Below are 27969 nucleotides of genomic sequence, written 5' to 3'. Positions count from 1 at the left end.
CCTTCCATCTCTCTGCGCTGTTCCGCCCGATAAGCACGTTGTCTACTTCACATATTGACACCTCGTCTTCGGCAAACACTGTTTTGCTTTTAATTAACCTTTAACTACTCAAGGAATGGCAAGAGAGGGAGCGAGAAAGAGATAGAAAGACAGAAAGATAGGGGTGGTGGAGAGTGGAGAGTGAGAAAGAGGGGAAGGGATCAGAAGAGATCAGAATGGGTCTTGACAACAGAGGAGACTTTGGTGTCATCTCAGTGTTTTCTGTCATTAATATTGAGGGCTCTATTGTCCTCCTCCCACCGCCGCAGCCAGCCAACATGACTAATAAAATCTTAAAGCAGACACTAATCCATGCACCCTGCGTCTCCCCTGCGTCACCCTGCGTCTCCCCTGTGTCACCCTGCGTCTCCCCTGTGTCACCCTGCGTCTCCCCTGTGTCACCCTGCGTCTCCCCTGCGTCACCCTGCGTCTCCCCTGTGTCACCCTGTCCCCCCTGCTTCTTCCTGTGTCACCTTTCGCCTCCCTGCGTCTCCCTGCGTCTCCCCTTCGTGTCCCCGGCATCTCCCTCAGTCTCCGCTGCCTCACCCTGCGTCTCCCCTGTGTCACCTTTCGCCTCCCTGCATATCCCTGTGTCTCCCCTACGTCTCCCCTGCATCTCCCTCCGTCTCCCCTGCATCTCCCTCCATCTCCCCTGCATCTCCCACCGTCTCCCCTGCATCTCCCTCCGTCTCCCCTGCATCTCCCTCCGTCTCCCCTGCATCTCCCTCCATCTCCCCTGCATCTCCCTCCATCTCCCCTGCATCTCCCCCAGTCTCCCCTGCATCTCCCTCCATCTCCCCTGCATCTCCCTCCATCTCCCCTGCATCTCCCTCCATCTCCCCTGCATCTCCCTAAGTCTCCCCTGCATCTCCCTACGTCTCCCCTGCATCTCCCTCCGTCTCCCCTGCATCTCCCTCCGTCTTCCTTGCATCTCCCTCCGTCTCCCCTGCATCTCCCTCCGTCTCCCCTGCATCTCCCTCCGTCTCCCCTGCATCTCCCTCCATCTCCCCTGCATCTCCCTCCATCTCCCCTGCATCTCCCCTGCATCTCCCTCCATCTCCCCTGCATCTCCCTCCATCTCCCCTGCATCTCCCTCCGTCTCCCCTGCATCTCCCTCCATCTCCCTCCGTCTCCCCTGCATCTCCCTCCGTCTCCCCTGCATCTCCCTCCGTCTCCCCTGCATCCCCCTGCATCTCCCTCCGTCTCCCCTGCATCTCCCTCCGTCTCCCCTGCATCTCCCTCCGTCTCCCCTGCATCTCCCTCCATCTCCCCTGCATCTCCCTCCGTCTCCCCTGCATCTCCCTCCGTCTCCCCTCCATCTCCCCTGCATCTCCCTCCATCTCCCCTGCATCTCCCTCCATCTCCCCTGCATCTCCCTCCATCTTCCTCCATCTCCCCTGCATCTCCCTCCGTCTTCCTTGCATCTCCCTCCATCTCCCCTGCATCTCCCTCCATCTCCCCTGCATCTCCCTCCATCTCTCCTGCATCTCCCTCCATCTCCCCTGCATCTCCCTCCATCTCCCCTGCATCTCCCTCCATCTCCCCTGCATCTCCCTCCATCTCTCCTGCATCTCCCTCCATCTTCCTCCATCTCCCCTGCATCTCCCTCCGTCTTCCTTGCATCTCCCTCCATCTCCCCTGCATCTCCCTCCATCTCCCCTGCATCTCCCTCCGTCTCTCCTGCATCTCCCTCCGTCTCCCCTGCATCTCCCTCCATCTCCCCTGCATCTCTCTCCATCTCCCCTGCATCTCCCTCCATCTCCCCTGCATCTCCCTCCATCTCTCCTGCATCTCCCTCCATCTCCCCTGCATCTCCCTCCATCTCTCCTGCATCTCTCTCCATCTCCCCTGCATCTCCCCTGCATCTCCCTCCATCTCCCCTGCATCTCCCTCCATCTCCCCTGCATCTCCCTCCATCTCTCCTGCATCTCCCTCCATCTCCCCTGCATCTCCCTCCATCTCTCCTGCATCTCCCTCCATCTCCCCTGCATCTCCCTCCGTCTCCCCTGCATCTCCCTCCGTCTCCCCTGCATCTCCCTCCGTCTCCCCTGCATCTCCCTCCGTCTCCCCTGCATCTCCCTCCGTCTCCCCTGCATCTCCCTCCGTCTCCCCTGCATCTCCCTCCGTCTCCCCTGCATCTCCCTCCGTCTCCCCTGCATCTCCCTCCGTCTCCCCTGCATCTCCCTCCGTCTCCCCTGCATCTCCCTCCATCTCCCCTGCATCTCCCTCCATCTCCCTCCATCTCCCATGCATCTCCCTCCGTCTCCCCTGCATCTCCCTCCATCTCCCCTGCATCTCCCTCCGTCTCCCCTGCATCTCCCTCCATCTCCCTCCATCTCCCCTGCATCTCCCTCCGTCTCCCCTGCATCTCCCTCCGTCTCCCTCCATCTCCCCTGCATCTCCCTCCATCTCCCCTGCATCTCCCTCCGTCTCCCCTGCATCTCCCTCCGTCTCCCCTGCATCTCCCACCGTCTCCCCTGCATCTCCCTCCGTCTCCCCTGCATCTCCCTCCGTCTCCCCTGCATCTCCCTCCGTCTCCCCTGCATCTCCCACCGTCTCCCCTGCATCTCCCTCCGTCTCCCCTGCATCTCCCTCCGTCTCCCCTGCATCTCCCTCCGTCTCCCCTGCATCTCCCTCCGTCTCCCCTGCATCTCCCTCCGTCTCCCCTGCATCTCCCTCCGTCTCCCCTGCATCTCCCTCCGTCTCCCCTGCATCTCCCTCCGTCTACCCTGCATCTCCCTCCGTCTCCCCTGCATCTCCCTCCGTCTCCCCTGCATCTCCCTCCATCTCCCCTGCATCACCCTCCGTCTCCCCTGCATCTCCCTCCGTCTCCATTGCATCTCCCTCCGTCTCTCCTGCGTCTCCCCTGCCAAGTGTTACTATACAAGTTATTTTCTTGAGACAGGCAACTGGGATGGCCACCCCCTTGTTTTCTGTCCCTGCAAAGGACACATAAAAGCAAACCTTGGGATTTTCAGAGGCGAATACATTTTCTGTCTCTGAGTCCAAAAAACGTCTTACACTTAGAAGTTGTTGGCGTGTTTAAATTGTCCGATAGTTCAATTTTATGTGGCCGTGATTATTTTCGTTTGAAGGGGGTTATATTTTTCCCTCTTCTTTCTCCTCAGTCTTTTGTTTTTGAAACAGTGTTTACATCTGAGGGAAGTCAGTCCTATAAAGGGAAGTGGAATTATACCAGCTTAGCCATAGCGCATTCATCTGTCACGGCAATCCTACGCCTGTGCAGACACACTCGTTTATGCAAGAAAGAGAAGAGAGAGATGGAGGGAAGGAGGGAGAGGACAGATGGAGGGAGGGAGGGAGGGGAGCGAGGAAGGGAAGAAATGTCTGGAAGGGGCAGTCCCATGCACTCTAATTAAACGTTGGGAGAGCATTTTGGTTGTCGGTGGGATGATGGAGAGGCTCTCTATTTTGGCTAATATCCAGGTTACTGCATTCTAAAGCCGGCCTGTAAGGAGTCCCTAAGGGACCCGAGCTCATCTTATTCAGAACGTGTTGTAACGATAAGGCCCTATAGGACACTCCAACTTCCAAACTACCAAAGCCCAATTCTCCATGCCTCTGAGGATGGCTTGGCCCTCTCCAAACCCCTCAAGCCCCACCATGTTCCTCATGGGAGTCGTCCTATCAGCTACCTGTTTGCTGCTGTCCAACTTGATTTGTAATGAGGCTTAGAGATACAGGCACAGGGTCCCGTGTGGCCTAGTTGGTAGAGCATGGTGCTTGCCATGCCAGGGTTATGGTTGTGTGTTCGATTCCCGCGGGGGACCAGTAGGAAAATGTATGCACACTATTGTGGATAAGAGCATCTGCTAAAATGTAACATCTTAACAGATGTGGTCCGTAAGCTTCATTAAAACTCACATATGGGAGCTGTAAGCAGAGAGACATGTCCTTCTTTTCATTTCTGTATGTTTCTGTCCAGGTCCTGTGCTACATTTGGCTGTCTGTATGTCATTAGGTTTCATTGATCTGTCATATGGGCCCAAACACACCCTACTGGGCCAACACATGGACCCAGTAAGGTAGGTGGGTCGTCGAGCCAGGACAGAGCTACAACAGAACTACTCTGCCCCACATCATCACACACAAACAAACACACACACACACTTAACCGAAACGCAGAAAAACACAGTGATACGAAAACACGTCTGGTATCACACACTGCCACCAGGCCTTCCATCCTCTTGTTCTAATGGAACGATTAGAAGAGCTAAATATCAGAAAGAGGATCTTCCCCTGGTTAATCTCTGCTAAGCTCCATTTGAGAGATGGGTGCAGCACCGGGGGCTAAGACGATCAGCCGGTAAATAAAGGCTTTAGTACCTGGTTTGGCCCAATATCCGGGTGTAAGCCCAACGGCAGCAGCTGCCACGCATTTCAGAGGACTTGTCTGACCTGTGTTCTGTGTGACTAGTCAGATATGGGGTCTGACGAGTATTAATTCACATCTGTTTATAGTGACAATTTTTAGCATGTGTATGTTACATATTGACATATATGTTGTTGACATATTGTTACATGAATTGGATGGAAGTTGTTACATGTAAGTCAATATCTGTTGACTGAGTGTATAACTGAGTGTACTAAACATGAAGAACTCTTTCCATGATATAGACTGACCAGGTGAATCCAGGTGAAAGCTATGATCCCTTATTGATGTTTCTTGTTATATCCACTTCAATCAGCGTAGGTGAAGGGGAGGAGACAGGTTAAAGAAGGATTTTTAAGCTTTGAGACATGGATTGTGGATGTTTGGGCAAGACAAAATATTTAAGTGCCTTTGAACAGGGTATGGTAGAAGGAGTGGGGGGTGCAACTTAATATTAGGAAGGTGTTCCTGATGTTTTGTACACTCGGTGTAAATCTATATGTGGATATATACTTAGTATACCAAATATTAGGAACACCTAACACCGAACTAAAAGGTGTCGAAAGTGTTCCACAGGGATGCTGGCCCATGTTGACTCCAATGCTTCCTAAAGTTGTGTCAAGTTGGCTGGATGTCCTTTGGGTGGTGGACCATTCTTGATACAGAAAGGAAACTGCTGAGCGTGAAAAACCCAGCAGCTTTGCAGTTCTTGACACAAACCGGTGCACCTGGCACCTACTACCATACCCCGCTCAAAGGCACTTCAGTCTTTTGTCTTGTGCAATTGTTAATGGAAACTTAATATTTGTTGTGTAGTGGGAATAAACAAATCATGTCAGAAAAGGAGAGACATGTCCTGCAATACGATTATGATTCATGCCTATATAGTACATTTAAATAAATATATTAGGCGATTGTTATATACCAACCTTTGCAGGAAATATGGTGCACGTAAGGATTAGTCTTTTTTGTGCGTACACACCTTTAACAAATGAGGCCCAAGGTGAGTGGACTCTCTGGCCAATCAGTGACATGAATCAATCAATCAGTGAACTAGCAGAGAGAAAAGAAAACTATAGCAGTAGTGTGGACATCAAAGCCTGATGTTATAGACCAATGTGTCTGACAGTCTGCCTCTCTGTGGCTGCCTTTACACAGGCAGCCCAGTTCAGATTGTTTTTTACACTAATTGGTATTTTTGACCAATCACATAAGATCTTTTCACATCAGATATTTTTCAGAGCTGATACGATTGGTCAAAAGACCAATTAGTGATAAAAAGAGCAGAACTGGGCTGCCTGTCTAAACGCAGCCAAACACACCCTGCCACCCACACAGCACTAGGAAGGATGGGGGACTAGTACATCTCGATAACACTGACAATAGCAATGACTCACATCTCTTAGATGTTTAGTATAAAGTGACACTGAGCCAACCATCACAATACACAAAGGTCTTGGTCATTCACCCACATGTAAATATACCTAGCCAGTGTGTTTTCCTAAGAGCTGTAAACACAGACAAGCTAGGAACCATGATATATAAACAACACTAACGTGGCCCTCCATCTCTTTTCTCTGAATAAGGTGTTTGTACTTTATTAGCCGACAGCTTGCATTGACACTCTGCCTCTCCACCCCTCCGCCCCTGTTCTATCTCTCACCCTCTCAACGAGGCGGTGACCTTCGCCCCTGTTCTATCTCTCACCCTCTCAACGAGGCGGTGACCTTCGCCCCTGTTCTATCTCTCACCCTCTCAACGAGGCGGTGACCTTCGCCCCTGTTCTATCTCTCACCCTCTCAATGAGGCGGTGACCTTCGCCCCTGTTCTATCTCTCACCCTCTCAACGAGGCGGTGACCTTAAGCAAAGCGGGAGAATCGGGGAGCTTCAACGAGATGTGTCAGAAAGCTTAATGGTATTGTCTACGTTCCAAATGGCACCCTATACCCTATTTAGTGCACTACTTTTGACCAGGACCCATAGGGCGGCAGCCTCTGTTTTTTCCTCCAAGAGAGGGAGCGCCCATCTACTCCTCCTTTTTCTCAGCTTCCTCCTCCTCTTCCTCTTCCTCCTCCTCCACACAGTAAATAGATGACTACCTCACTCTGACTTCTGTCTGTGACATGCCAAGATGCAAGCCGTCAGACACAGAGAGGATGGGGGGAGATGGAGAGAGAGAGAGAAAGAGATAGCGGGTAGGGAGAGAGAGACTGACAGGTGGACAGCATAGAGATAGACAGAGAGAGAGAAAGAGGGGATGGACGATGGATAGACTGAAAGAGAGGGCGAGAGATAGGGCCTGAGAGAAAGAGAGAGAGAGGGAGGGGGGAAGAGAAGGAGGTGTGGGCAAGGATAGACAAATGTCTGCTCTATTCATCACTGGCACATTCAAGAGCGAGACGCCCACTCTCCTTTAGAAGAATCTAAACAAAAACAAACGTTCCCTGGCAGTTAATGATTTTGATAATATGTGTGGAGAAACTCCAAAGAGCCCCCTCGTATATAGCAGCTGAATTTTCCTCTCCCTGCCTCTGTCCCTTTCCTTTCCTTTTTTTATTTTTATTTATTTTCTGCCAGAAAGATTGTGTTATCTCCGGCAAACAGTTTGGGCGAGGAAGAGACGGTGCTCAAGGTGAGAGACGAGGCGGCCATATTAAATAAAGACATGGGTGTGAGGAGAGAGGTCTGGGAAGGTCTCTCTTCTCTCCCTCTCTATGTCTCTCTCTATGTGTCTCTCTCTCTCTGTCTCTGTCTCCTGTTCTCCCTCTCTGTCTCACTCTGTCTTTGTCTCTCTCTCTCTCTCTCTCTATCTGTCTCTCTCCTGTTCTCCCTCTCCCTGCTTGACAAGGCATTGCTCAGGTCCCTAGCTACAGCCAGGAGATCTGGTGTGTGTGTATACAAAGTGTAACATTATTGTAGAGCCTCAAACCCGCAGAGGTGAACTCTGACCATCTCTCTATCACTGGGCAACACACACACACACACACACACACACACACACCACACACACACACACACACACACACACACACACACACACACACACACACACACACACACACACCACACACACACACACACACACACACAATTTTTCTCTCTCTCATGCTCACACACCAAATAAACACTATGCCTGGCTGGCTACATTAACATACACCCACTAAACATCCCACACAGGTCATGCTATACTAACACAATGTGCTATAAATCCATTGCCCTCTCTCTCCTCCTCTTCTCTCAATTCCTTTCCTCTCTTTTCCACCACTCACTCCCCTTCTTTCATTTCATCTCCTTTACTCCACACCCTCCCCTGAACATTGTATAAGAACATTTCTTCCTCAGCCCACGAGGTTAACTGTCCTCAAATCCTGGACAAAACCTCCAGCCCCCTAATAAAATCTCACGCTCAGTTCACCAGGCCTGTCAGTCTATTTTCTGCCTGAGCACCAGTGTTTTCATCCCCAACACCCTTAAAACCCCTGGACCACAGCAAGGAGGAGTGTATGTGTGTGTATATCTGTCTGTGTGTCTGAGCATTGTGGATCCTATGAGTAATGGAATAGGGAGTAGGTAGAGAAGAGGAGGGTGGATCCTATGAATAATGGAGTGGGGAGTAGGTAGAGAAGAGCAGGGTGGATCCTATGAGTAATGGAGTGGGGAGTAGGTAGAGAAGAGGAGGGTGGATCCTATGAGTAATGGAGTGGGGAGTAGGTAGAGAAGAGCAGGGTGGATCCTATGAGTAATGGAATGGGGAGTAGGTAGAGAAGAGGAGGGTGGATCCTATGAGTAATGGAGTGGGGAGTAGGTAGAGAAGAGCAGGGTGGATCCTATGAGTAATGGAGTGGGGAGTAGGTAGAGAAGAGCAGGGTGGATCCTATGAGTAATGGAGTGGGGAGTAGGTAGAGAAGAGGAGGGTGGATCCTATGAATAATGGAGTGGGGAGTAGGTAGAGAAGAGGAGGGTGGATCCTATGAATAATGGAGTGGGGAGTAGGTAGAGAAGAGCAGGGTGGATCCTATGAGTAATGGAGTGGGGAGTAGGTAGAGAAGAGGAGGGTGGATCCTATGAGTAATAGAGTGGGGAGTAGGTCGAGAAGAGCAGGGTGGATCCTATGAGTAATGGAATAGGGAGTAGGTAGAGAAGAGGAGGGTGGATCCTATGAGTAATGGAGTGGGGAGTAGGTAGAGAAGAGGAGGGTGGATCCTATGAGTAATGGAATGGGGAGTAGGTAGAGAAGAGCAGGGTGGATCCTATGAGTAATGGAGTGGGGAGTAGGTAGAGAAGAGGAGGGTGGATCCTATGAGTAATGGAATGGGGAGTAGGTAGAGAAGAGGAGGGTGGATCCTATGAGTAATGGAGTGGGGAGTAGGTAGAGAAGAGCAGGGTGGATCCTATGAGTAATGGAGTAGGTAGAGAAGAGCAGGGTGGATCCTATGAATAATGGAGTGGGGAGTAGGTAGAGTGTGGCTGAGAGAGGGCCTGAGGGAGAGGCTCGGGCTTTGGCATGGCACCTCCAACCGAGCTGAAGGAAAGAGCCCATACAGCGACCCTGACCTACCCTGACCATAACTCGACCAAGGCCAGTCGCTTCTGCTCTCCAAATGGGACAAACCATGGATGGACTACCCCCTGGTCTTTTTAGGCATGTCATTCAGACACGCACACACACACATACATACAGGGGCTCCCGAGTGGTGCAGCGGTCTAAGGCTCTGCATCTCAGTGCTAGAGGTGTTACTACAGATCCTGGTTCGATTTCAGGCTGTATCACAACCGGCTGTGATTGGGAGTCCCATAGGGTGGCGCACAATTGCCCGAGCGACGTCCAGGTTAGGGTTCGGCCCGGGGTAGGCCGTCATTGTAAATAAGAATTTGTTCTTAACTGACTTACCCAGTTAAATAAAAATAAAAATAAAAACATACACACATGCAAGCGAGATGGGGTGACCGTGTCTCATCTGTTATCATCATATTACTGGAGCCAGCTTCCCAGTCAAGCAATATGTCTGTCATTAGCATATATGTTTTTCATTAGCATATATGTTTTTCATTAGCACATATGTCTTTCACTAGCAGATATGTCTTTCACTAGCAGATATGTCTTTCACTAGCAGATATGTCTTTCACTAGCAGATATGTCTTTCACTTGCAGATATGTCTTTCACTAGCAGATATGTCTTTCACTTGCAGATATGTCTTTCACTTGCAGATATGTTTTTCACTAGCAGATATGTCTTTCACTAGCAGATATGTTTTTCACTAGCAGATATGTCTTTCACTAGCAGATCGCAAACTTGCTTTAGATCCATCCTCTAGCCTAAAACTTAGGTCTAGCAGTAAATTCTTTGACATCAGAAATCCTTTTGTGTATAGTCCTTATCTCAGCCAACAGCAGTGCCACCTACAACAATGACCTTGGTGTATTTAAGCAGAGTGGAACTGAACTGCAGCTGAAGCAAGAGATATGTATATATCTTACCTATCTTATATATATATATATATATATATATATATATATATATATATATATATATATATATATATATATATATATATAAGGAGAGAGAGGTAGGTAGAGAAAGGAACATAAAACTCAACATCCCAATTAGGATCTGGCTAAAAATACTTCAATCAGTTATCGAACCCATTGCCCTCTATGGATGTGAGGTCTGGGGTTCACTCACCAACCAAGAATTCACATGCAGAATTATGCAAAAATATACTTTGTGCACAACGCAAAACCCAAACAATGCATGCTGAGCAGAATGAGGACTACACCCACTAGTTATCAACATCCAGATAAGAGCTGTTCAATTCTACAACCACCTAAAAGGATGTGATGCCCACACATTCCACTACAAAGCCCTCACCTACAGGGAGATTAACCTATAGAAGAGTCCCCTCGGCCAGCTGGTTCTGTGGCTCTGTTCACAACTACAAAATATTATAAAGCAAAAATATAACTATTTGATACACTGGAAAGAATCAACCAATGAAATGAGCAAACTGGAATGCAATCTGGCCCTTAACATAGAGTCCACAGAACACCTGACCAGTGTGACTGACCCTGAATTAACTCCATTCTTGACTATGTACAGACTCGGTGAGCATAGCCTTGCTATTGAGAGACACCGCCATAGGCAGACCTGGCTCTCAAGAGAAGACAGGCAATGTGCCCACTGCCCACAAAATGAGGTGGAAACCACATTAGAGACACATATTTCCCAGAGATCACACAGACCCACAATTTGAAAACTCCCATATCTGTACGGTAAAATACCATAGTGTGCAGTCACAGCAGCAAGATGTGTGGCCTGTTGCCATGAGAAAAGGGGAACCAGTGAACCACAAACAACATTGTAAATACAACCTATATTTATCTGTTTATATATTTTCCCTTTCATACTTCAACTACTTGCACATTGTTAGAACACTGTACATAGCCAATGATATAACATCTGAAATGTCTATATTCTATTAAAACTGGTGTGAGTGTAACGTTATGTTGTTTATTTCTCTTTTATTTATTGTCTATTCCATTTGCTTTGGCAATGTAAACATATGTTTCCCATGCCCATATAGCCCTTTGAGTTGAATTGAGAGGGAGAGATCGAGAGAGAGGAGTGGAAATCTAAAGAATGCTTTAAAATGCAGCCATTCTTCTGTTCTTCCACACAAACACAAGTCCATGGTTCAGGCTGAGAGACAAACACAAGTCCATGGTTCAGGCTGAGAGACAAACACAAGTCCATGATCAACCTGAGAGACAAACACAAGTCCATGATCAACCTGAGAGACAAACACAAGTCCATGATTCAAACTGAGAGACAAACACAAGTCCATGGTTCAAGCTGAGAGACAAACAGAAGTCCATGATTCAAGCTGAGAGTGATTGACGGTTGCTTGCTTGGGGCAAAGGCGATGTTGTATATGTGTATATCATCTATACGTAGTATAGATTTTAGGATTGTCTTCCACAGCAGTGTTGTCTATCTGCTGCTAAACAAGGCCCCCCTGAGGGAACAATTAAGATTGATTGATAGATTGAGGCATCGATTGATGAGTGGAAGAGATACTTCCCTGCTATGGCAAGGGTTTCACCCCTGAGCCAGTCTGTCAGTTCTCCTATTATCTCCCCTTTCTCCACTTCTCCACTTTTCATCCCTCCTTCCCCTTCCTGTATCATGGACTCTGCCTTATGCAGCTATATGCTGGAAAGTGGTTTTGGCAGTATTTTGGATTCCCTGTCTCTCTTTCTATCATTCACTCTCTCTCTTTCTCTCTCTATTTTGGTAGGAGTGCTGTTCCACCCACTGATCTGTAGATGCTTGAGGCTGACTATGTTAGAATATACACCTACTGAAACAATACCAGAGAGAGTGGAGAGAGACTGACTCTCTCTCTCACTCTCTCCATCTCTCTATCTCCTCTCCATTCTCTCTCTCATCCTCTTAGTCAGTCACTCTCTCCACCGTGGAACTATTCTGTTGAACAGTGGAGTAGAAGTGGAAACTGGGACAGTTGCTTCATGTTCCTCGGCGTACACATCACTGACAAACTGAAATGGTCCACCCACACATACAGTGTGGTGAAGAAGGCGCAACAGCGCCTCTTCAACCTCAGAAGGCTGAAGAAATTTGGCGTGGCACCTAAAACCCTCACAAACTTTCACAGATGCACAATTGGGAGCATCCTGTCTGTCTGTATCATCGCCTGGTACGGCAACTGCACCGCCCGCAACCACAGGGCTCTCCAGAGCCCCACTTCCTTAAACTATTATACACAGTCAACTATCATACACATCATACACAGTCTCACTTCAACTATCATACACAGTCCCACTTCCTTCAACTGTTATACACAGTCCCACTTCAAATATCATACACAGTCCCACTTCCTTTAACTATCACACACAGCCCCACTTCCTTCAACTATTATACACAGTCCCACTTCAACTATCATACACAGTCCCACTTCCTTCAACTATTATACACAGTCCCACTACCTTCAACTATCATACACAGTCCAACTTCCTTCAACTATTATACACAGCCCCACTTCCTTCAACTATTATACACAGTCCAACTTCCTTCAACTATCACACACAGCCCCACTTCCTTCAACTATTATACACAGTCCCACTTCAACTATCATACACAGTCCCACTTCCTTCAACTATTATACACAGTCCCACTTCCTTCAACTATCATACACAGTCCCACTTCCTTCAACTATCATACACAGTCCCACTTCCTTCAACTATTATACACAGCCCCACTTCCTTCAACTGTTATACACAGCCCCACTTCCTTCAACTATTATACACAGTCCCACTTCCTTCAACTATTATACACAGCCCCACTTCCTTCAACTATTATACACAGCCCCACTTCCTTCAACTATTATACACAGCCCCACTTCCTTCAACTATTATACACAGCCCCACTTCCTTCAACTATTATACACAGTCCCACTTCCTTCAACTATTATACACAGCCCCACTTCCTTCAACTATTATACACAGCCCCACTTCCTTCAACTATTATACACAGTCCCACTTCCTTCAACTGTTATACACAGCCCCACTTCCTTCAACTATTATACACAGCCCCACTTCCTTCAACTATCATACACAGCCCCACTTCCATCAACTATTATACACAGTCCAACTTCCTTCAACTGTTATACACAGCCCCACTTCCTTCAACTGTTATACACAGCCCCACTTCCTTCAACTATCATACACAGCCCCACTTCCATCAACTATTATACACAGTCCAACTTCCTTCAACTATCACACACAGCCCCACTTCCTTCAACTATTATACACAGCCCCACTTCCTTCAACTATTATACACAGCCCCACTTCCTTCAACTGTTATACACAGCCCCACTTCCATCAACTATTATACACAGCCCCACTTCCATCAACTATTATACACAGCCCCACTTCCATCAACTATTATACACAGCCCCACTTCCTTCAACTATCATACACAGCCCCACTTCCTTCAACTATCATACACAGCCCCACTTCCTTCAACTATTATACACAGCCCCACTTCCTTCAACTATCATAAACAGCCCCACTTCCATCAACTATTATACACAGTCCAACTTCCTTCAACTGTTATACACAGCCCCACTTCCTTCAACTATTATACACAGCCCCACTTCCTTCAACTATTATACACAGCCCCACTTCCTTCAACTATTATACACAGCCCCACTTCCTTCAACTATCATACACAGCCCCATTTCAACTATCATAAACAGCCCCACTTCCTTCAACTATTATACACAGTCCCACTTCCTTCAACTATTATACACAGTCCCACTTCAACTATCATACACAGCCCCATTTCAACTATCATAAACAGCCCCACTTCCTTCAACTATTATACACAGCCCCACTTCCTTCAACTATTATACACAGCCCCACTTCAACTATCATACACAGCCCCATTTCAACTATCATAAACAGCCCCACTTCCTTCAACTATCATAAACAGCCCCACTTCCTTCGACTATCTTCCACCCCGTTGTCTGCAATCACACACTCGCTCTCAAAGATACACTGGCCCCCCATGGTGAACAGACACAAGGCCAATTCCCACCGCCTCACCAGAATAATAACCCACGACACGGGATACACAAGTCCCTTCACGCCAATCAGCAGTTGGCATGGACCAACCTGGCACACACATGCATACACACACACACACAAACACACAATGTGGCATTAATTGTCATTGTCTGGTTGTAAACTGATTTTCTGGTCATTTAATCAGATTACAACGAATGGTCTCTGTTACAACCAGGTACATCAGTGTTTTTCCTAGTGAGAGAAAGGTGTAATATTTCAGTTGCAATCTCGTCAGTTTTCCAGTATCCAAAAAATGACCTGTTAGTGTAATGAGCAACCAGTTTGCCTGCTGGATTGAGGTGAGTGGACGATACATGGCATGGTGCCATGTGGTGCCGCTAAACAGGGGTTGATGGGTGTACATGTCAGATGGAGGCTGGTGGGAGGCGGTGGGGGAGACAAAACAAGCTGACATTCAGCTCCCCTCTTAGCCCCAGGCAGTGGAGGGCTGAGCCAGGGCTAGGGATTGTGTTTGTCTGGTTTGCAAGCGAGCATGTGTACGTGTAAGAGAAGAGAGAGACAAAGTGTGTGTTTGAGACACAGCCAGAGAGAGAGAGAGCGAGGATGTAGGTATGTGTTCTCTTCTTCTTAGGCTTTCCAATTGAAGTGAATGGCGTCACTAAGCTGCTTTGTGTGGTTTTGCCACCTGCTCCGGCGATGGAAGTGAAGTGGAACGGAATCACGCCTAAGGGGACACAAACTGAGTCCCCGTTTCAACACACACACACACACACACACACACACACACACACACACACACACACACACACACACACACACACACACACACACACACACACACACACACACACACACACACACTCAAATACACAGGAACAAAACGTTGTGAGCAACTGTATATGTAAGCACAGAGCAATAGAAAGTTAATATACTGTTTGTGGAGGGCAAAGGAGGAGGAGGAGGAGTGGGAGGAGAAGGAGGATGAGAAAATGAGGAGAGATGAGAAGGAGTAGAAGGAGGGGAAGGAGGAGAAGGAGGGGAAGGAGGAGAAGGAGGGGAAGGAGAGAGGAGAAGATGAGGAGAGATAAGAAGGAGTAGAAGGAGGGGAAGGAGAAGGAGGGGAAGGAGAGATGAGAAGATGAGGAGAGATGAGAAGGAGGAGAAGGAGAAGAAGGGGAAGGAGGAGATAGAGAAGGATAGAGGAGAAGAGAAGATGAAGTGAGATGAGAAGGAGGAGAATAGAGGAGAAGATGAGGAGAGATGAGAAGGAGGGGAGGGACGAGAAGGAGAAGGAGGGGAAGGAGAGATGAGAAAATGAGGAGAGATGAGAAGGAGTAGAAGGAGGGGAAGGAGGAGAAGGAGGGGAAGGAGAGAGGAGAAGATGAGGAGAGATAAGAAGGAGTAGAAGGAGGGGAAGGAGAAGGAGGGGAAGGAGAGATGAGAAGATGAGGAGAGATGAGAAGGAGGAGAAGGAGAAGAAGGGGAAGGAGGAGATAGAGAAGGATAGAGGAGAAGAGAAGATGAAGTGAGATGAGAAGGAGGAGAATAGAGGAGAAGATGAGGAGAGATGAGAAGGAGGGGAGGGACGAGAAGGAGAAGGAGGGGAAGGAGAGAGGAGAAGATGAGGAGAGATGAAAAGGAGTAGAAGGAGGGGAAGGAGAGATGAGAAGATGATGAGAGATGAGAAGAAGGGGAAGGAGGAGAAGGAGGAGAAGAAGGAGGAGGATGGGGAAGCAGCTTGTGCTTGATTTTTCATAGTAATCTGTTACACAAGTAAACAAATGTACACTCATACACACACACACAACCAAGCTCACACAAACAAACTGATGCTACATGCATTTGTCTTCCATAGCCATATTGGACATATAAACACGCACACACAAACCCTGCTGTTAAATGCACTACAGTGTGTGTGTTTATGTGTGTAAGATCTCAACCACAGACGTGTTCACTGCAGGGCAGGGCAGCGAGCATGCACCTCTCCGGAGCTCTGCCACCTGCTACCAACCCTGTCTCATCTGCCTGGGGTCATACACACACGCCACGAGCAAACCCCACTGGGGCCACTGCTATCAGGGGTCAAAGATCATATGCAGACACCAGCGTTGCTAGTCACAGGATTCTAGAGAAGGTGGACGTGGATGGATGTAGTGAAGGAGAGATGGGTCTCTTTCTGTCCTCTCCTCCTCATTATGCACCGCCGCCTTGTGTTTCTCTTGATTTATTTCTGCTCAATCTGCTCTCCTCCTGACTGGCACCAGGGAGGGGGAGCTGAATGGGGGGGGGGACGCCGTCCGTTAGTTAACATCTGCTCTGGGCCCGTTCCTTCACTGCTGATTACATCTCCTCTCCGCGCACTCACGCACACACACACACGCATGCCGAGATGTCTTCTGCTGCGCTCTCCCCTCTCTTCCCTCTTGTCCACAAGTCCATGTAAACAGAATGCCACAGATGACATCTGCCAGCACTAGTTTAGTGTCTTCTGTGTTGATAGCCTACCGTACAGTACTGTACAGCCAGTTGACTTCTATATATACCGATAGCCTGTGTCACAGTGCGTCCTTGGATCCTAGCTATGTCTAGAAGCAAGTGAGAGTAATCAAGTGTGTATGAACATGTGTGTGTCTGTATGTCAGCATGAGTGTGTACTCACCACAGTGACATATGAGGTGACACATGAAGAATGTGTTCATATCAGTGTGTCAGATTGTGTGTGTGTGTGTGTGTGTGTGTGTGTGTGTGTGTGTGTGTGTGTGTGTGTGTGTGTGTGTGTGTGTGTGTGTGTGTGTGTGTGTGTGTGTGTGTGTGTGAGTCCATGTGTGTTAATCTCTGTGTTTGTGTGTGTGTGCGTGTGTGAGTCCATGTGTGTTAATCTCTGTGCTAGTGTGTGTGTGTGCGTGCGTGCGTGCGCGCGCGTGCGTGCGTGTGTGTGTGTGTGTGTTAATCTCTGTGTTAGTGTGTTTGTGTGTGAGTCCATGTGTGTTAATCTCTGTGTTAGTGTGTGTGTGTGTGTGTGTGTGTGTGTGTGTGTGTGTGTGTGTGTGTGTGTGTGTGTGTGTGTGTGTGTGTGTGCTGCTGATCCCTTGCGAACCCTGAGAAACGACAAGAAATAATAATCTTAAGTAAATAAATGATAAATTAAGGCTAGAATATGACAAGGGAGTCCTGACTGGGTGACTGTGCAGCTAGACTTAGCAAAAGTTCTCCCAATCTGTCTCTTCACATTCACACAATAAATATGCCCTAAACTCAACAGAAACCACCCTCATTTACATAAGAATGATGACGTTTTTTATTTTTTTGTCTCCCTGTGCTTCACGTTTTCTCCGCAGCGGTGACAGTGCCTTTTGGCTCCTCCGTGTTAAGTGGAGGGTGGAAACATGGTAGAATACAGTAGCCAGTGTTTATTGGAATCCTTGTTAATTTTTACGATTATTATGATGATCATTCAAGGCTCTTTGCTAGGGCCCCGTGGGTGAATATGTACGCGTGTTTATTTTCCTGCTGTCAGCCCCCTGGAAAAGGCAGCTGAAGTCACCAGACGGGCATTTGGAGGGAGAGATAGAGAGAGGGGGGGTGCGAGATGGAGGGGAAAAGAAAGGAATGGGATAGTGTGTGTGGGGGAGGGGGCAGATGCTAGCTGACACTGGACTGTGTGAGTGAAGGACCTCTGGGGAGTGTGTGAGTGTGTACAGTAGTGTGTACAGTCTCCAAGGAGCGGCGTGGTGACCAGTGCCGTATCGACAGCGGAGGTTGCCAAGCCGACTGAATGGAAAGGAAGTGACAGTCGCAGGAGTGACGCAAGGGAGAGAGAGAGAGCGGGAGGTGTCACACAGGCATAGTGCTAGTAGATCATGTCAGGTGAAAGACTTGTTAGCAGTACCACACACACCTCCCAACTCCCAAGTGAGCATGCATTTTATTTTCTGCAGGGGGCTCAGTGTGAGACAACTAACATGCCTGTACAAATTACAAAAGATATTTATTCAAACTACCTAAGATACTTAATTAACATAACTATGTGTGACTGACACCCTTTCAAATGGAGGAATGCCATAATTTTTTACATGGCAGTTAAAGGGATACTTCAGGATTTTGGCTAATCCACAAGGTAAAATGAACTCATGGATACAATTTTTATGCCTCTGCGAACAGTTTGAAGGAAGTTGCTACGTAGCATTAGTGTAATTGCTAACGAGCGTTAGCGCAATGATTGGAATGTATATGGAAACTGCTAGCATGCTAGTAGATACCATAGACTTCCAGTCATTGTGCTAACGCTAGTTAGCATTTGCTTGCGAAACTATGACCAACTTCCTTCATACTGGTTCCAGAGACATAAAAAGGGTATCTACGAGTTCATCTGACGCTGTGGAAGTAGATAACACAGCTATTGACTGTAGTCTAGTAGTTAGTACTAAAACCAAGTTACTTTGACTGTTAGCCTCTATCACCAATCACCGCGCTATCCTGATAGATGATGAGACAGCTATTGTGAGCTGTTGACAGTCGACCATACGCAGCCAAGTTAAGTAAAGGTGAAATAACAATTTTGACCTTCCTATACTGCTGTTTGTTAAGAGGTCAAAGGGCAAATGAGGCCCTGGTAAGGGACAAGAGACCCTCTTTACTGAGAGACACTGAGGGAGCCTTTGTCTTATTGGTTCACCTGCCTTGTTGCTCTACAGTCTAGCCCCAGGCAATGGGGGGATGTGCTGGCAAACGTGGTTATGCACAGGACACACACACATGAACACACGCATACATACACACGCATGATGCATAGACATACAGAAGCACACATATGTACACAGACACACATACACACAGGAGCGTACTCACGCATGCATGCACACACAGACCCACACACTCACACACACACACAGACACACACACACAGACCCACACACTCACTCACTCACTCACTCACTCACTCACTCACTCACTCACTCACTCACTCACTCACTCACTCACTCACTCACACACACACACAGACAGAGAGACAGAGAGACAGACAGACAGACAGACAGACAGACACACACACACACACACACACACACACACACACACACACACACACACACACACACACACACACACACACACACACACACACACACACACACACACACACACACAAAGGGGGCTGAATTGATTATCTTCCGCTGAGTGATGCTTGCTCGGAGGAATTCACATACTACAAAACAAGGGGAAAGAGACTCAACAGCTCCTTTGTGTGTGACAAGACAGCCATTCCCAGTTTCACTGTCACCAACTAATCCCCTTTCCATGTTTCAGCCCAGTCCTGGAGCTACAGAGCCAGAGTAATAGAGATAGGTCTGCATTCCTCCATTTTCACACCTCAAGACCTTCACACTTCAAGACCTTCACACCTTAAGAATTTCACACATCAAAACTTTCACACCTCAAGACTTGAGACACTCATTATGTCTGCATCTCTGTTATAAGATAACACTGTCAGAGGTAAGACATCTTAACTACTGGACATATCTCTATTACTTCTCCACACATTGACTCGGTACAGGTACCCCCTTAAATATAGCCTTGTTATTGTTATTTTATTGTTACTCATTTGTTTGTTTTTTACTTTAGTTTACATAGTAAATATTTTCACAAGTATTTTTTTTTAACTAAATTGTTGGCTTGTAAGTAAGCATTTCACGGTAAGGTGAATTCGGTGCATGTGACAAATAAAATTTGATTTGAATTTGTGTGTAACTCTTGAATACTGGACATGTGTGTAATTCTGCAGTACTAAAGAGTAATGAAGGATGTAAAGGACTTCCTGTCTATCTTGGAGCATACTATACAGGATCAGTTAGGATGAAAATACTCCCTTCAGATGAATTATCATTTATAAAATACTCCTTCAGATGAACTATCAATTATAAAATACTCCTTCAGATGAACTATCAATTATAAAATACTCCTTCAGATTAACTATCCTTTATAAAATACTCCTTCAGATTAACTATCCTTTATAAAATACTCCTTCAGATGAACTATCATTTATAAAACCCTTCTTCAGATGAACTATCATTTATAAAATACTCCTTCAGATGAACTACCATTTATAAAACCCTTCTTCAGATGAACTATCATTTATAAAATACTCCTTCAGATGAACTATCATTAATAAAACCCTTCTTCAGATTAACTATAATTTATAAAATACTTATTCAGATTAACTATCATTCATAGAATATGCCTTCAGATTAACTATAATTTATAAAATACTTCTTCAGATTAACTATCATTTATAAAATACTTATTCAGATTAACTATCATTCATAGAATATGCCTTCAGATGAACTATCATTTATAAAATACTCCTTCAGATGAACTATAATTTATAAAACCCTTCTTCAGATTAACTATAATTTATAAAATACTTATTCAGATTAACTATCATTCATAGAATATGCCTTCAGATTAACTATAATTTATAAAATACTTATTCAGATTAACTATCATTCTTAGAATACTCCTTCAGATTAACTATAATTTGTAAAACACTCTTCAGATTAACTATCACTTATAAAATACTTCTTCGATTAACTGTCATTTATAAAATACTCCTTCATATTAACTATAATTGATTGGTGAGGAAGGAGCCACCTAAACCATCCAAATGTATGGGCACGGGTATCCCTGGCAGTGCCAGCGATAAAAAAGCGGGTCCAGGATCCCTTCTGATTGCAGATGAAAAACTACCAGGCACAAAGAGCCGATGCACTTTGCCACGGCGGCGCTAAAATGTATGTAATTTTCTCCCGTGAAATGCAGACAAAAGACGTTATCAGCCTGGGGGCACACAAAGGTGCGGAGCGCTGTGAAACTAATGATTCTCATCTCATCAGAGTGTCATGCCAAGTTTGAAGAGACCAACGCAGAGGGAAAAAAAAACAGCCAACAATAAAAGACTCCATTACCGGGATTCTGCTTGTTAAAATTAGGTGCTTTTTATTTTAATTAGCCCGACATTTTCGACGACGGCTCATGCATAATTCAAATGTTGGTTGGTTTTGTTATTCCTGAAACTTTTACGGTGGCCATTTTGCCCCTCGTTTGAATTTTTCCTATCCATCTACACCTACAGGTCTATTGTGTTGTTGTGTCTGTGTCTGTGTTGTTGTGTCTGTGTTGTTGTGTCTGACACTGTCGAATGTCACTCAAAGTCTCATTGAGTTGAAGACTACCTAAATATGGGCATTCATTGATGTATTATGCAAACGGGAGTGAAACGTTGACTAACCCGGCCAATGGGGAGGCTGGTACTCAGGTCAGAGACAGATGGCAATAACAACTCTCTCTGGTCATTACACAAGGCCTTGTCATTTCATCTGCCATGGGCCTCATTTGCATAATTGACTCGCTTCTTAGAAGAATAGAGTGACACTGTCCACTTTTCGCCCGTGGCGCCCTGACCACTGCGGCAGAGGGGGAGATAGACAGAGCGAGAGAGAGATGGAGTGAGTGAGCGAGTGAGAGAAAGGGTGATTGAGAGTCGGGGAAAGTCAGAAACGACTGCCGTGAAAGGCAGAGGTAGGTTAATGGACAACAGTGAATCGGTGACAGAGGAGGCTGCTGAGGGGAGGACGGCTCATAATAATGGCTGGAACAGAACGAATGGAATGACATCAAACCACGTGTTTGATATATTTGATACCATTCCACTAATTCCACTCCAGTCCGTCCTCCCCAATGAAAGTGCCACCAACCTCCTGTGATCGGTGAGGGGAGGGGGGTAGAGATGGATGTAGGGATGGACAGAGAGAGAGGGCATTAATATTCCCTCGTTCTCAGGCCCACTAGGTGGGAGGAAGATTTATTTCAGTCTGAAGACACGCCTGGTCTTCTCCATTGTTTTGGCACTTCAGACCCAATTTGAGGAAAACAATTGTTCTCATCTGAGGGGGGCTAAAGGAGAAATATTCCCTCTTCCTTCCATTCTTTCTCTCTGTGCCTTTACATTATGCCATTACGCTTTCGGAAACCATCACTGCCACACCCCCCTTCATCAAAAACAAAGAAGGGAAAGGAGACAAGAAGCAACTGTCACCACAACTAGTAGTTGTCCGAATGCATCTCTGTAGCCATCCAACTCTGAGGAACAAGAACACCTATTTCATGTATCGGTCAGGCTATAAGCTATGTTGTTACACCAAAACAGGAAACCAGCAGACCCAAACAAACACAAAAAGCAACCCGGATGCATCCCACACACACACAAGCGCACACGCACTCACTCACTGATTTAAGGCTGCAGTATCCACAGCTCTTTATTCTCTCTCAAAGGGCAGAGCACAGAGGGAACTCTCAGACAGACAAGGTACAGTATTCTGCTATTACAGTCCTACTGTGTAGTTAAGAGTGACGGAGAAGGGATGATTATCTCTGTGTGACAACTACAGGAGATGTAATGATGTGAGCTTTAGAGGACTGGGTATGAGGACATAGCACAGACCTAAGGCAGAGCTCTGTCTCTCTCAGAAAAATGTATAGGCAAGACACTCATTTGACATTACAAAAACAGAGTAGTGACGACAGGCATGGGGATGGACGAGGTGCGATGTAAAACTGAACTGTCACCGTGTACCAGACTGGTGATATACCCTCTTTCGACGACCCCCCCCGCGCCTCCCCACCTGCGTCGCACAGCTCCGTGAGTCAGCGCACGCACACACACACACACAACGGTCATTCCGTTTCCATGGCGACTGCGCAAGCTGAGGGCAGAATCTACGGTGTTTAGGCAGCACTGATGCAGGAGGAATTTCAATGATGGGAGGGTGGGTAAGACAGAGTGGAAATATAAGCTCTTTCCTCTAATATATATTCCATATGGAAGGAAAACTTCATATTGGGTTAGAGTTGGGGAATAGAGATCTCATTTGACTGAAGATCGAGAGCTTGGGAATGACTATAAGGTTCTATCTGCAAAAAGATGATTCTGAGATAATTGGCTTTAAAGTTCCGAACCATCATTGGTTTGAATGGTGTCAGCAATTTTTATCTTGTAATCTTTTGAACTTAACATAAATTGGGGGTATTTAGAGTACTATAAATGCTATAGAACAAGGCTATGACAATAACTCCATTTAAACAAGAACGCAGATAGAACCTTATTGTCCCAAGCTCTCGAAATGTCAGAAGTTTAGTTTTTTTAAAACAGAAAGACAAAATTATTAGCAACAAAAAAGTTAAGTTAGCATTTAGAGTGAGGTCAAGGCTTTCTAAATGTCCACTTGATTGTTGTGTCTCTGAAACGTTCAAGTTAAAATGCTAGCTGAGAGGGGAGTCATAATTAATGCTATGTGGGGACTGGAGAGTGCGTGTCTAAAGAAAAAACATTGGTTCTTGTGGCGCTGTTAGTCCAACCCATGTAACCCATGGCGTAATGAAGCGTGTTAGCTGGAGGGAAAGTTAATGATTGTCAACAAAGAAAGATGATAATGAAAATGGAATACTGTACCTTAAGCATTCATTTCCCATTTGTAGTTTTAATCCCCATTTGGCCCGGCCCAAAATCTTACTTTAGCTCAAGCCCAATGCCCATGGAATGCACAGAGAGTGTGATTTCACCATTTTAACAACGTTTTTATTGAAATAAAATTGGATTTAGTCGTAAAAAAAAAACGGAACAAATTTTCTCCCAGGGTACAATATTTTTACAAACAAAGAAATGGATAAAACAAAAACAGAAGCAAAATGAAAATGTCTCGTCAAAATGGGGATAACTGCAGCTTTAAATACAGCTGAACTCAAGCAACATGGAACACTGAACTGCAATGCCTCCTGGGTACTCTAGTGTAGCAAACATTATGACGCTCACTTGAAGCATGACAATAACAGTACTACCTCCTGTATTCAAATGTGTGTGTGTGTGTGTTTGTGTGTGTAATTTGATTGTTAGAGAATTGGGTTGGTGAATGCAGGCATCACTAACAAGGACAACTGAGTGGCTCAGTTACTCACAAAAAATGAATGTTCTCCATTTGAGTACAAATCACACACAGGACATGTTGCAATCAGAACAAACACATGATGAGTAAAACTAAAAATACAACATCAGCAAACATAGTTTGTTATTCACATATGTACAACTTGCATATTACTACATCATACGATTGTCTCCAAATCATTTTAAAGAGGCCATACGAACAAAGCAATCTTGTTTTTTTGGTATACTCTCCAACAGATACTACTGCAAAATGCAATCAACCTCGGTCTCCTGTTCTTTCTTTTCAGAGCCTCTCGTTTCACAGTGGATGTGACATTATTCACAGCTTGCCGGGGCCTTAAGTCCATTACTCATAAAGGTGCCATACCACACTACTTATAAGCATGAATTTAACCACCCCACATATGTACGTTAAATAAAGCAAGGCACTCTCTGTGTACAGGCGAGCGGGGCTGGAATTACCTGCCATTAATCTGTGCAAACAATTGACTTAAGCCCCAGTAAATGAAGAGTCCTTTTTCAATGGCCTGACAGGATGTGCAGTGGCAGGCTTCAAAATAACACAAGGTGTCTGAAAGGACCTTCCCTTGTCGTTAAGTGTGCTTTTCAATTTCTATATGTCTTCTTTGCTTACCTTCCCCCACTCCCTTCTTTCCCCTTGGCTATCTACCCTTTGGTGAATGATTTTAATTATTTTGAAGTGAAAACATAAAAAAAGTGCAGTTAGGCCAAGCTTGTACTCTCCAGTGGTAGCCAACAGACAATAAAAGTGTCTAAGGAATTCACCAGCACTTTGTCACACTCAAATGAACAAACTCAGTGTGAAAGGAAATAGAATCCTGCCATAAAAAGGGACTTTAAAACCAAATGATTTCTCTAAACACATTAAAATATACGGAATGACTCTGTGTGGGGCAGTGTAGGTGCTCAACCAAAGATGTGCCTCCTGTAAAATAAAAACAACACAAAAACATAAGCTCCTTCATTTAAAAAACATAAGCTCCTTCATTTAAACCCCTCAAAAGGTTGAGATAAATTAAATGTTTCCTTCTTAGCGTGAAAGTGTAGTGAGTCCATTTTAAGGTGAGGATTTTTTTAAATGACAAACATAAACATAACAAAAAATAAAAATGAGAGATGAAAAGGCAAGCCTGCCCTGATTTGGGAAAGGTAGTGGCGTGATCGCGGTGAGAGAATGAGTGATCAGTGCAGCTTTGGTAGCAAATCTCTGTGATTCAGTCCAAATTCTACCAAACCTCGTCGGTCCATATAATGTTCCTGTTGTACCCTGCTGTGGGGAAGTAGTCGCCTACCTGTTTGTTGCTGTATTTCGGCGGGTTTGCCTTGTAGCTGTAATCCGAATATTGATCGGAGCCTGTAGAGTTGTTGTCACCTGTGCCCACAAAGGTGTTGGTGGCAGGCAGGTCCTGAACGGCTTGGTGCTTCTTGGAGGCAGAGGGGGACTGGGGCTGCAGCTGGATGGAGGGCAGTGGGGAGTTGGAGCGGTAGTGTCTGCCCAGGTCGGGGCTGCCCGGGGGGTAGTTGAGGGGCAGGTGGATCCGGGGACTGTCATTGACACTATCGTTTATGAGGTTGAAGTTGAGGCCCTTCTGGAGGCTGGCCTCTTCATCCTCCTCCAGTGGCTTGGTGGGCTTGGGCACCTTGCCCTTCTTGCTCTTTTTGCCCTTGCCATTCTTGGGCCCTGCTTTGGGGGCGTACAGGTCCTTACTCTCCTTCTTGCCCGCCTGGTAGCCGCTCTTGGTGTCCTTCTGCATGCGATGGCGGATCACCACCACCACCACGATGACCAGGATGACTCCGGCGATGCCCGCTAGGCTGCCGTACAGGATATTGCTGCGCTGGGCCAGCGCGTAGTTGGGGTCCCCGGCAATGTCTCTGTCCAGAGGAGTGTAGAGGCTGTGACCCACCAGAGACTCAATCAGGGTGATGTTGCCCATGGTCTCGTTGACGAAGATGTGGACCAGGGCGGTGGTGTGGCGTGGTGGCTTGCCTTTGTCGCTCACCTTCACCACCAGACGGTGGAGCCCGTTGTGCTTGCGGGTGAACTCCTGGGCCAGGGTTATCTCCCCATTGGTGGGCGAGATGTGAAACAGTCCGTAGGGGTTCCCGCCGGTAATGCTGAAGACCAGCTCGGCGTTGGGTCCTGTGTCGATGTCTTCAGCCTCCACCACTTCCACGCGTGTCTCGGGGGTCGTGAGAGGTGGGAGGTACTTGTAGGAGGAGTTAGAGGGCTTGGTGACGTAGGGGGAGTTATCGTTCTCGTCCAAGACGTTGATGGTCACACCCACGTAGGAGGACCTGGGAGGGTCACCGGCGTCCACAGCCTTGAGGCGGAAAGTGTATGTGCTCTCCTTCTCACGGTCAAAGGAGATGCTGGAAAGGATAGTGCCTGTGCCATTCTGGATGACAAACTTGCCATTGTCGGGCTCCACCGAGAGCCGAACCCTGGCGTTCTCGCCCTTATCTGCATCGATGACCGTCACCATGCCAACAGGGCTGAGCGGAGGCATGTTCTCCAAAACGGAGAAGCTGTAGCCGCTCAACATGAACTTGGGTTCGTTGTCGTTACGGTCCAGCACCTTGACCACTACCGTGGCTGTCCCCCTCAGGCTAGGCGAGCCCTTATCGGCCGCTGCCACGTGGAACTCGTACTGCTCTCTGTGCTCACGGTCCAGCGTATTCCTCACGTGCACCTCTCCCGTTTTGGGGTCGATCTCAAAGAGCCCCTTAGTGGTCGAGTCCATGATGATGCTGTAGGTCAGCTCTGCGTTGGACCCACTGTCCGCGTCCGTGGCCACCACATCCAGGACCTTATCACCTGGCTGATTCTCCTCTGCAAAGTCCACCTCAAACAGGGTGGGGGAGAATACAGGGGCATTGTCATTCATGTCGGTGACTTGCACCTTCAGGGAGTTTGTGCTGGACAGTGCAGGGTTACCGGAGTCCACCGCTACTATTTCAATCCTGTAGTCCTTGATGCGCTCGTAGTCTAGCAGGGTCGTGGTCTGCAGGAAGTATTTCCTCTTGCGGTCGTTGGCTGACTCGCTGGCGGGCCGCAGCTGGAAGGGGACGTCCCCGGCCACCACACAGGTGACCACAGCATTTTCCCCTTCATCACGATCCGACACCTGCACCAGGGCCACAGGCGTGCCGATGGGCATGTCCTCTGAGATGTTGGCCACGCCGTCGTGGTGGGTGACCAGGCCGATGCCACGGATCTCGATGGCGGGTGCATTATCGTTCTGGTCCTTGACGTTGATGGTCACCAGGACTTTGGAGTTCTTGGAGTTGGGGCCGCGGTCCTTGGCCACCACGAAGAACTTGAGGAAGCTCTCCTCCTCGCGGTCCACCAGCCCCTTGACGTAGATGATCCCTGTGGAGCGGTCAATGCGTAGCAACCTCTGGACGGCATCGGAGGCCTGGTGCAGGCTATAGTCGATCTCCCCGTTGGTACCCATGTCAGCGTCGTTGGCTTTCACCTGGACACACGCACACACACAAACGCATAAAAGATTAGCCTTTAGCTTCTGCAACCTACCGTTTTCAAAACCACGAAACAATTGTATTCCCCATAATTTATGTAAATGCCTCTAAATTCACTCCTAGATTGTATCAAAGCCTTGATTCTCCTCATAGCTCAAGTTCATGCTCTGTGTCATGCATAATGGACTATCAAAACTAAGCATGCGCAGCCCCACATAAACATCTAGTGATTGTCACATGGGTCATTGGCAGCTAATGGGGAAATGACTGAGAGTGTTAATGTTCCTCCCATTATCAAAAGGCCCTTGTTCCTACAGGGGCCAACAGGAGGAGATAGAGTGACAGAGATTGGTGGCAACGGATTGACTTGGCCCTTCCTCTGTATTCCTTGCCAAAACAAGAAACTTCCCATAAGCTTCTGAGAACAGCCTTGC

The 27969-nt window shown here is 47.0% G+C and overlaps 1 protein-coding gene across 3 annotated transcripts in view; it reads right to left on the bottom strand.

Annotated features, from left to right (window-relative positions):
- Positions 1 to 27969, bottom strand: part of LOC106604502 (protocadherin-1) — a 384701-nt gene that overhangs the window by 343406 nt on the left and 13326 nt on the right. For all 3 annotated transcript variants that reach the window (XM_014199169.3, XM_014199168.3, XM_014199170.3), the window contains exon 3: positions 25345 to 27531. In XM_014199169.3, the coding sequence (XP_014054644.1) occupies positions 25345 to 27531 (2187 nt within the window). The remainder of the gene's footprint in view (positions 1 to 25344; positions 27532 to 27969) is intronic.

The sequence above is a fragment of the Salmo salar genome, chromosome 05 (assembly GCF_965601325.2).
Source record: "Salmo salar chromosome 05, fSalSal1, whole genome shotgun sequence".
Taxonomy (NCBI): domain Eukaryota; kingdom Metazoa; phylum Chordata; class Actinopteri; order Salmoniformes; family Salmonidae; genus Salmo; species Salmo salar.
Note: the sequence above shows the minus strand (reverse complement) of the source record. Positions and strands in the feature narration are given on the sequence as shown.